Genomic DNA, 10,982 nt, shown 5'->3' with positions numbered 1-10,982 from the left:
TGTGTGTGTTTAATGTTTATTTTGGAGAGAAAGCGAGACAGAGCGTGAGGCGGGGAGGGGCAGAGAGAGGGGGAGACGCAGAATCTGAAGCAGGCTCCAGGTTCCCAGCTGTCAGCACAGAGCCCGACGCGGGGCTCGAACTCACGGACCGGGAGATGGTGACCTGAGCCGAAGTCAGACGCTTAGCCAACCGACTGAGCCACACAGGCGCCCCTCCATTTGGGGTACTGGAAGGCCACAGATCTTCGAACGTGGGAGCCAGAGGGAGCCCAGGAAGCTTCCCGCCCACCCTGGCAAATAAGGAAACTGAGGCCTGGAGAAGGGAAGAGCCCAACCAGGGCCAGACAGTGGGTGCCGGAACTCGGCTCCCTGCTGCAGACCTGGACCCTCCATCAGGCCTCCGCTCGGGCTTGAACGAGCCCTGAACCTCCCTGACCTCGTCCCCTTTGGAAGGGAGGCAGGCCCCCAGCTGGCTGTTCTGGGGGAGCGCTGCAGGCCAGCCCTGTGTGTCCGTCTGTCCGCCTCGGGGGGCCGGTCCTGGGGACCTACGCCCCCCCCCCCCCCCCCCCCCCGAGTCAAGGAGGAAATGCCCCATCTGGTGCTCCCCAGAGCTGGAGGGGCGCCTGGGGGAGTGCAAGCTGTGAGCGAGGGGGGACCGTGTGGGGCCAGCGCAGCCCCGCCCCTCCCCTGTCCCCACCCCAAAGCCGCCTAATGGAATCAAGCTGGCCCCGCGGCCGCGGGGCGGGAGGAAGGAGGCGGGGGCAGGGGGCGGGCGGCGCCGGGCCCGGAGCAGCGGCGGCAGCTGGCACTCCCCGACGCTCCACCTGGCGGGAGCACCCAGGCCTGCGTGCGCGGAGGGACGGGTGAGTCCCCGCGTCCCCTCGGTCCGGGAGCCTGGCGGTGGCCGGGGGTTCGGGGACGGGAGTGCCGGCGCGAGCACTTTGGGGCGCGTCTCTAAGTCCGCGCGCATTCGGAGGGTGCGTTGGGGGCCGCGCGCCCGCGGGACCTGCGCGACGGGCTGGCGTGGCGGAACGCGGGTGCGCCGTCGCGGTGTCCTGCGGGCGCTGCCGGGCCGGCGGGGCTGCGTGTGTGCGGTTGTGGCCTCCCCGCGGGGGATGTGTTCCCCACCAGTGGGCGCGGGGGCGGGCGGCCTAGGGTCAGCGGCGGGCTCGTGCGGACCGGCCTGTCCCGTCTGTGGGGGAGCCAGCGCGTGCCCGGGGGCTGGGTATGCGCTCTCGGGGCCGGACGGGCGGCCCGGCGTGGGGCTGTCGTGCGTCCTGTGTGCATCCGCGCCGGGAGGGGGGGGGGCGTGCAAACTTTCTGGGGTGTCTGGGCGTATGTGTGTCCCCGCTGCTGTGCTTGTGCGTTGTAGTGTGTGTGTGTCTGCGTTGTGCGTCCGTATGTTGTGTGTCCGCGCTGCTGCTGCTGCTCCGTGTGCCTGTGTCTTTTGAGCCTCAGGACTCCCTTTCCCTGTCCCGGCCTCCCTTCCAAGGGACCCAAGCCCCTGTCCTCGGCTGCCCCGGGGCCTGGGGCGGGGGCGCCTAGCGATTCAGCCAGACCCCTCCCCCAACAGCCACTAATTGAAGCCAGGTTTTTCTGGGCTGCCCCTCCCCCTCTGGCCACGAGTCTCTGGGTGGGGGTGGGGCAGTGACTCGCCTCCCAGCCTCAGGTACCCAGGCCCTAGGGGGGGATTTGCAGCACCCGTGTATGCCCCAGGCACAATTAAGGCCGAGCCCCAGTGAGATTGGCCCTGGAGGAGGCCCTGCTCCAAGCTGGGGGTCCTGCACCACCATACGGCCCCCACTAATTAACTGATAACCTACTCCTCATCTGGCACTGCCGTGGACAATAGACCTGAGAGGTGGCCCTTATCCCCATCATACAGATGGGGACACCGAGGCTCACAGAGGTGACATGCCCGACTCTGGGACACATAGCTGGGCAGTGAGCGGCCTCCTCTGGGGTGTTCGGACCCGCTTCCCTTCAGGGCTCTGCCTCAACTGGTTGTGTGATCCTGGGCAGGCCATTCCCAGCCTCGGGGGCGAATTTCCTCTTGGGTAAAATGACAGGGGTTGGCCTGACGCCAGCTCCCAATGGCCGGGAGCTGAGTTTCCGAGCCCCGGAAAAAAATGAGGACTCAGGAAGCTAGGCTCACCTTCTCCCAGAAAGGAGGTGGGGACGGCCGGCGGGCAGTGATCAGTTCAGAGCTGTCCAGGCCACGGTTCCCACTCTACAGAGGGGAAACTGAGGCCCAGAGAGGGCAGGGGCTCGTCGGATAGGGTCACACCTTGCTTTGAGGCCCGACCGGCTTCCCACACCGCCTGCACCTTTCCGGGGGAGCCAGGCTGTGGGGTGTGGGGGACCTGAGAGTCGGGGTCTCGGCCTTTAACGGCCAGTGATAGCCTGTGTGGCCTCTTTCCTTATCCTCTGTCACTGACCCCAAGGTTCTGCGGGGGAGGGGAGCCCTTCCCTCTATCTAGCTGTGTGTGTGTGTGTGTGTGTGTGTGTGTGTGTGTGTGTGCGTGTGTGTGCGCGCGCGCGCGCGTGTGCATGCGTGTCTGCACGCGCATGCGCCCTGGATTCCTGGGTGGCCAGAGCTGAGATTTCACTCAACAGGGTAAAAAAGTTGATCATTTCCTCGGCGGGGGAGGGGGGGGCAGTGAGCCAGTTTACACATCAGGTAAGGAAATCATTTTTAATCATTTGCCTGCTTGGAGGATGCCGCCGCTAGTCCTGGGCTCTGCTGGGGTCGAAACGTGGCTGCTCTGGAGCCCGCCCTTTCCCGGGTGCTCTGTGCCAGCTGCCTTCTCCACGTTATCTCACCCGGTCCTTAGGGCCTGTGGTCACCTCCCCGCCGCCTGCCCACTGTACAGACGGGGAAAGTGAGGCCCGGAGGGATCGGACCACAGCGCTCGACCAGGTGGAGCCAGGGTTCCGGCCGCTTCGCTGCCGGCAGGCCCTCCCAGGACAGCCCCCTGGGCACCCCCCCGGGGGGTAGTAATTGTGGTGAGAAGCTTCGCTGCCACCACGAAAGGTGTCTCTCAGGCAGGGAGGTGACTGGTGGACAGAGACCCCAGAGATCAAAGGTGTCCGTGGGGACCTTTGCTAACAAGTGCGCGGGGGCGGGGGGGGGGGGGTGCTGGGAAGGCCCTTGTTGCAGGGGACGAGTAGTGTCTCCCAGGGTGCCGGCTCGTTTCTGGGCCGGCCCGGGGCACATACGAGTGTGTGAGTGTGTGTGTGAGTGTGTAGTCTGAGTCACACAGAGGAAGGTTAACACCCCGGCTCTGACACTCCCCTCCGTGTGTCCCTGGGCGAGTCACTGTCGCCTGGGCCAGTCAGGCAGAGCCGGCAGGTGTTGGCCCCCAGGGCTGAACCGTAGAGTGGCTCTGGGGCGGCCCCCGGCAAAGGGGGCGGGGCTTCCCGCCCCCCAGGGGAAAGCCCAGGGTCATCAGCTCATTATTCAAAACAAACCCCTGAACAGATTTGCCTCTTTTTATGCCCCGGAATTATCTTTTTTGTTCTCTTTTGTTTTGTTTTTGGCCACCGGAGGCAGTTTGTCCAAATTTATGTCGGTACAATTAATTTCCACTAACGATGCTTAATGGGGAGGCTTCAGGTCGTTAGGAAGAAGCCGCTCAAAGGCCTCACTCCCCACACCCCCACACTTAACCCGGTACCCCTCAGCTGATTTCCGGAGCAGGACTTGGGGACCGGGCACTCGAGGGGACACGCAGTCGAGGTGCTGGGAACCTGACCTCCTCCTCCAGGCCAGGACCTTGCTCCGTGACCAGGGGCCCGCCCCTCGCCCTCTCTGGGCCCCTGTTCCCCATCTCAATCCCCTGAGACAGGGTGGCAGACAGGGCTTCCTAAGGCTTTTCTTCGGGCTTCTAGCCCCACCCAGTGCCAGGGGCCTGGGCCCTCTGTTGGGTCAGGAGGGGTTCTCGGGGCAGCCCATGAGGGGGCTGCAGAAAGGGGCTTCTGGGTTTGTCTGAGTTCCTAGCCCTCCTTGGGCTGGCTGGGAGAGTCCGTGTTTTAGGAGCTGGTCTCCTCTGTAAACCTAGGCCGTGCAGAATTTATTGGTCAGCTAGGCTGTCTGGGCTGGATGGGGTCTGGGGGTTCATGTCGGGAGCAGTCTTGCCGCAGGGGAGGAGGGAGGTGCGGGGTTCATCTGGTTCCCGTTTACGGGGGGCCGTAGGACTGGGGATCCCGCAGTCTCCAGCTTTGTCTCTGGCACAAGGGGTCCCGCCGCCCCCTCCCGGGCCTCCACGCCCTGCTTTGTGCCTTGAGGTGAGGGCTAGCCGTGTTCTTGGCATCCAGACCCTCTGCTGAGCTCAGGGAGTCTGGAAGCTTCACGGGACCCCAGAGTCACTGGGGGCTGCTGGGGAGGGTTCCCCAAAAGAGGAAGGGCTCACTCCCTCAGTGACTCTGTTTCTTACTTACTCAGCCTTACCATCATTTCTCCCTCCCTGCCTGGATCCGAACCCCTGCCTTCTCCTGGCAATGACTTAACCCCTCTGAGCCTCAGTTTTTCACACCCGCAAAATGGGGGTAATAATAGTACTTCTCCCATCGAGTGGGTCTCAGGAGTCAATGAAGTTCTGTGTCAGAAACTTAAAATAGGACCTGGCACATGGCAGGCAGTGGAAGGGGAAGTTATTATTCATTCGGCCCGGTCGGTCAAGAGACATTTATGGAGCACCTACTGTATACCAGACATGGTGTGAAACCCTGAGGGTGCCGAGATAAGTAAGATTCGGTCCCCGCCCTCCAGGACCTCAGAGTGGAGTGGGGTGACTCACCAGGGGTCCCTCTGGGATCTCAGAGTGAAGGAGGGGGCGGGCATGTCCCCCACGTATGGGCGGACGGGGTCCATTGTGTGGCGGGCAGGGGAAGCGGCCTTCTGGAACACGTGCTGTTTCCTGCGCCTGGCCGCGGTCCCCGAGACCCCGGCGTTCCACCCTGACCTGTCTCCCGCCTCGCTTCCCCGCAGGTCCTGGACAACATGGTTTCCGCCGTGGTCCCCAGGCTGCTCGTGTCACTGCTGCTTCTCCTCAGGGCCCTGCCCGCAGTGGCCTACTCCGTCCCCCTGCAGGCCGCCTTCCTGGAGGACACAGGGGGCAGCGGGGAGGCCGAGGGCTCTTCGGCCTCCTCCCCGAGCCTCCCGCCCCCCCGGACCCCGGCCCTCAGCCCCACGTCGCTGGGGCCCCGGCCCACGCCCCTGGCGGGCCCCAGGCCCCCCACCAACTTCCTGGACGGGATCGTGGACTTCTTCCGCCAGTACGTGATGCTCATCGCCGTGGTGGGTTCCCTGGTGTTCCTGCTGATGTTCATCGTCTGCGCCGCCCTCATCACCCGCCAGAAGCACAAGGCCTCGGCCTACTACCCCTCGTCTTTCCCCAAGAAGAAGTACGTGGACCAGAGTGACCGGGCCGGGGGCCCCCGCGCCTTCAGCGAGGTCCCCGACCGGGCCCCCGACGGCCGGTCCGAGGAAGCCCTGGATTCCTCCCAGCAGCTCCAGGCTGACATCCTTGCCGCCACCCAGAACCTCAAGTCCCCCGCCAGAGCTGCCCTGGGCGGTGGAGACGGAGCCAGGATGGAGGGCAAGTCGGAGGAAGACGAGAGCGGCAGCCGGGAGGGGGGCCAGGAAGCCCAGGGACGTGGGGTCCCGGTGGAGAAAGCCGAGGTGCCAGATGAGCCATGCGCGGTGGGGGCGGAGGAGGCTCTGGAGGCCGGCCAAGGCCAAGGCGAGTCAGAAGCGGCTCCTTCATCAGCCCAGGAAGCCAGAGGACCCGCTGGTCCCCCCGAGAGCCCCTGCGCTTGCGGTATCGCCCCCAAGGTCTAACAGGCCTCTGGGGCTGCTGGCCTTGACTGTCGGACCCCTAGTGGTCACCTCCATGGATGTGGGAAGGCCCTTGACCCTTTCCGCTCCCTGACACCCTCTCCTCAGCGCCCCCCTGCCGCAAATCCCAGTGCGTCCCAACCCTGCAGTGGGCAGAGGTGCTGGTCTCCGGCCTACCCCGGGAAGCTCCCCCCCCGTTCCAGGAACACTTGCCCCTGCAGCCCCAAAGGGCGGCACCCCAAACACAGCTCCTCCAGGGAGGCGGGGATGGGAAGGATCCCTGTTATATTCATGATAGCACGGCCGACGACATGGGCCATGTCCTTTGGGAAACGTAGATCATGGGTCCCCTGTGACAGTGCGGACCTCGCCGGGGGTAGGAAAGAAAAGTCAGAATACCTAGGAGTTTTGGACCAGGGTGAATGGGACAAGGCCCCTGGGGGCGGGCGCAGTTAGAGCTACCGTAGACGTGGGCCTGATGAATCGGGAAGCTTCTGGGGGCCCGTGCGCACATCGCGACACGTCCCTAAATGAGCATTTCCAAAGCTGCGTTCCCTGCGGTGCTCTGTGGAAAAAGGATTTTGGGGTCCGATGAGTTGAGGAAACACTGCCTCTCTGTTCCCCGCACCGCCCCCCCTTAGGGCACCCCAGGGCTCTGCAAATACTCCAGTAAAGGCCCCGGTTGGAACCCGGTTGGTCTGTCTCAAACTGCTTTTGACCACAGGGTTTTTTTGACCACAGGGGTTTTTTTTTGTTGGTCGTCGTTGTTATTTTACAGTTATAGAATAACATCTTGCAGAGCACACTCTGGAAATCAGTGCCCCAGATGTTCCTGAAGGTGCCCCCCAGTTTGTGGTTGGTCCAGGGTGAGGGCTACGGGGTCTGGGGGTGCTTGGGTCCCCTCAATTCTGCCAAGCATCTCTGCCCGGGGACGATTTGCTCATCCTGTCACTGCCACCCGTATGGGATGAATGCATCAAAACTTTCTTGTCAGGCCCCCGAAGCTGGGGGGCTGTGTGTGAGGGGGCCCCACTCTGGGGGAGACTGAGAAGGTGGGGGCGGTTTCCAACACCCAGCCTGGAGCGGGGGGGCCCTGCCCCCCTCCACGTCGTTCACGTGCATTGTCTGGCAGCCTGTGCCCACAGCATTCTTTAGCTTTCGACAAGGGAGACTGAGCTCCGTCCTGATCTGGGGAGGCTCTGGGGGGTGCTCTTCCTCAGCCCTTCATCTGGGGCCCCCCCAACCTCTGCACAATTTTTTAGGTGCTGAGATATAGCAAACCAGCACAATAAACCTTTATTCTGGCCCGAGTGTCGCTGGTTTTCTGCAGGGCGGGGTGGGGGTGGGGGTGGGGGATGAGTCTGCTGGTGGGGGTGGGGGGTGGAGCCTTTCTTCTGGGCTGTTCCATGGGGTGAGGCAGCTTTCTGGGGGAGATACGGCCGGCAGGCTGAATGAGCAGATTCGGGAAGGGAGTGGAGAGCAGGTTCCCCATGGGAAGGGGGTGGGAGTTCTTGCCCCCAAGACTGGGCACCAGCCCTGGGCTCGCGGCCACACAGACCCAGCCGGCTTCTGTGAGCAGGTCTGCTAGTTACTGTGGCTGTTGGAGAGCCACCCCCCTCCTTTCCCTGGAAATATGAGCAGTAGAGACACTACCAGCCGACATTTCAGTCTCCCATCCTCTGGCAGAGTGGCCGAGGACTAGAGTCGGTCTCATGGCCAGCGCCATGGTCACCGCACCCTTGGCCTGGGGTGGGAGGCAGCCCTAGCCTTTGTCTCCTCACCGCCAGGTTCTTCCTTGCCTTTGATGGCAGGCATGTTCCTGCTGCCACTGCGCCACCCCCCCCCCCCTCCCCGGAGCAGCCAGCTGGAATCCAGATGTGGCTGGGCTGGGAGCACGTGCTGGATCCCCGGGGTGATGGGGGCAGGGAGGCCATCCCCCCCCCCCCACCAGCCCCTCTCCTCCGCTGACCCCACATCCCTCCAGAGGGGCGCCGGGTTTGGGTTTCATAACACACAATGGCCTCTGTCTCGCGCAGTGGGGAAGGGCCCTCCCTCTCTCAGCCCAGACAGGCTCCCGCCCGAGAATGTAGGGAAAATCCAATATGGATGCCTGCATGCTATGTGGCTCTGACCAAGTCACTCAACCTCTCTGTGTGTGGCAGGCTCTCTCCTTGCTCCTGAGCTCCTGCGGGGGCCTAGGCGATTGGGTAGGGCTGGGGTAGGTAAGACAGAAGTAGATGTTAGAGGTCCCTGGAGAGCAGGCAGGGGTGAGTTTTCCAACCAGCGGCTCTGTGGTCAACGGGTCCCCCATTAATGGTCAACTGGAGCTGCCACAGGACACGTAATGTGTGGCCTTAGTTATGGCCTGTGTCTCCCGGGAATGATGGGGGTGAGGGTTAAGGAGGTAGTTTGAGTCCCAGTGCAGAAGTCAACCTCCCTCTTCCCTCTGAGCTTTTACAGCTACTATTCCCTCTGCCTATGACACCCTTCCCCCCCCACTTGTCTTGCTAACTCCGCCTCCTTCTTTACCTTCCAGCTTAGATGTCACCTTTCCTGACAGCACCCTCCCCCCGCCCAGCCTTTCTTTCACAGTCCCCTGGGCTCAATGCTAATAATAATTGCTTATAGTTAATGAGCACCTGTACCTACCAGGCAGTGCTCTAAGCCCTGAACATCATTTGCTTATTGGGACTCTCAAGCCTATGAGATAGACACTGCTGTTATTCCCATTTCACAGATGAGGAAACTGAGGTCCACAGAGGTGATGTCAGGTGCCCGGGTCACACAGCCGGGATTCCAGCCTCGTAGTCTGATTCTAGAGTGAATCGGTAAATGGGCTCTACAGCTTTTTTGGTGAATGAATGAATGAATGAATGAGGCCCTGGGGGAGGAGAGAGCAAGGCCCCACTTCTGCTTAGAGCCCCTCCAGTGTGCTCCCACATCTTTGCTGGCGTTACCAGCAAGGCCTCTCTTGTGGGCACACATCTGGCCAGGCACCAGCAGAGGGCGGGCTGTGGAGCAGACAGTGGTTGGGGGCATGTGTGGGTTGGGTCCAGGAGAGGGGGAAAATGGGGCTTGAGGGTGGGGGTGGGCCGTTCCCCTGTTCCCAGGGATCCAGGAATCTGCCAGGGCCCGAACAGGCCGCCACTGTCCCGGGGCTTATAAAACCGCACAGCTGCCCCCAGGCTGGGAGTCTGTCTGGGGGCTGGGCTTGCTGCCGCTGCTGTATAGAGAGAGGAGGAGGGACAGCAAAACCACCCCAAGATACGGCCCCCAGCTCAGTGTGGGAATGGGGGCTGCTGGTGCAGTGTGGTGGGGGTGGGGGCGGGGCTGCTGGAGAGCCCTTGTCCCCAGGCCCTGCGTTTCTCCGACCAGCCCGAGGGTCTGGGTAACCCCTGGCTGGGGGTCGTGTCAAGGCAAGAGCGGGAGGGGCAGAAGTCCCATCTTCCAGGGGCTCTGCCCTGGGTGCATCATCTGTAATCTTCTTGGGGTGATTAAGGAGGTTTGGGCCCCTAGGATGAGATCTGCCTGTGTCCATGCCACCTCCGTCCTTTTTCGGCTGTGTGGCCTCGGCCATCTGGGCTTTCGTTTCCATGTGTATGAAGAGGAGATGATCCTGCCCTACCCGGCAGGGGTCTCAACCTGCACATGGAGATTATCTGAGAGCCTTTTAAAATCATAACCCCACTCAGGCCCCACTCAGATTTTTTTGTTTTAAGGTTTTTTTTATATGTTGATTTATTTTTGATAGAGAGAGTGCAAGCGCCTGAGCAGGGGAGAGGTAGAGGGGGGGTGGGGACAGATGATCCGAAGCAGGCTCCTCGCTGACGGCAGTGAGCCTGATGTGGGGCTCGAACTCACGAACAAGGAGATCATGACCTGAGCCGAAGTCAGATGCTCCACTGACCGAGCCAGCCAGGCGTCCCCCGACCCAGACCAATGAAATCAGAGTGTCTGAGGGTGTGGCTGGGCAACTGGCTCTGCCTGCGCGTCTGTCCCCAGTGTCTCCCCAGCACTCCGGGCACACAGTAGGTGCTCCGTGTGTGCACACAGGTGCACGCGTATAAGGCTGAAGGAAGGCACACGTGAGCATCCATCACACCATTTAACCCTCACCACACTCCCCACAGAGAGACGAGCAACATCATCGCCTCCCTTTTACAGACGAAGTGGAGGGTGAAGAGGCTTGTCCTGTGTCACACGGACAGGCGTAGCTGGGATTTGAACCGTCCGTCTGACTCCTCAATCCAGGGTCCTCAGCCCTGAGCCTCCTACTTCATCTTAGAACTCGCTTGTGGGCCCAGAAGCTGAGCCCTTCTGATGCTGGGATGGGGAATCCTGTTTTGTGTCCGCTGCATTTCATCGTGGGTCCCCAGTCCTTGTTTTAATGCCACCCTACCCCTGGGGTGTTGACGGTGACTGGCCAGTGCCGTGGGTCCTGCCTGTCTTGGTTCTCATTCCTAGAGGTTTGGAATCATTGAGTCTGCCCCCAAGGGGGATCCATCAGCTTTCCGGGTTCCAAGGTGGCCAAGAAGCAACTGCCAGGGTCATCGACTTTTCGTTTTCCAACCGCAACTCTTTAATGAGCACCTACTGTGTGCCAGGTACCGAGGACACTCCATTGGCACAACAGACCTGAGGCTATATTCTAGGGGAGGAGGTGAAAATGCTTAACCGACTGAGCCACCCAGGCACCCCGGGGAGGAGATGAAAATGACTCAAAGAATCCTCTAGATGCGACCACAATGGTTAATAACAGGAATGGCCGCCATTTACAAATGTACTGTTACACGCGTCTCTGGCGCTTTACTGATACATATTCATTCTTGCCGGTTTGCAGAGGTATAACTGACGCACGATAAAATGCACATTTTTAAAAACGTGCAATTTGATAATTTTGACATAGGTGTAGGTGTATACTCTTAAAGCCATCACCACAATCAGGGTAATGGACATATCCGTCACCTCTGAAAGTTTCTTCATACCCCTTTGTGGTCTCTGCTGATCGCTTCTCCCCACCTCAATCCCTAGACAACTATTGATCTGTTTATGTCACTAGGATCCATTTCTGTTTTCTGGAATTTTCTATAAATGGAACCATATACTCTTGTTTTCTTTATTTTTGATTTTATTATTTTTTGTA

General features: G+C 61.1%; 1 protein-coding gene across 2 annotated transcripts; it reads left to right on the top strand.

Moving 5' to 3' along the window:
- Positions 1-760: 760 nt before the first annotated feature.
- Positions 761-7,144, top strand: TMEM119 (transmembrane protein 119). Of its 2 annotated transcripts, none has more exons than XM_086681887.1 (2): positions 761-863; positions 4,991-7,144. In XM_086681887.1, the coding sequence occupies exon 2, from the start codon at positions 5,003-5,005 to the stop codon at positions 5,840-5,842; it is 840 nt and encodes a 279-aa protein (XP_086538013.1). In that variant the 5' UTR covers positions 761-863; positions 4,991-5,002; the 3' UTR covers positions 5,843-7,144. The 2 variants fall into 2 exon arrangements, with proteins under 2 accessions (XP_086538013.1, XP_086538014.1); XM_086681888.1 differs by lacking the exon at positions 761-863 and adding an exon at positions 2,604-2,680.
- Positions 7,145-10,982: the final 3,838 nt, after the last annotated feature.

The sequence above is a fragment of the Puma concolor genome, chromosome D3, assembly GCF_028749965.1.
Source record: "Puma concolor isolate L17-30 chromosome D3, mPumCon1.1.hap2, whole genome shotgun sequence".
Taxonomy (NCBI): Eukaryota; Metazoa; Chordata; class Mammalia; order Carnivora; family Felidae; genus Puma; species Puma concolor.
This window is presented reverse-complemented; position numbering and strand designations above follow the sequence as displayed.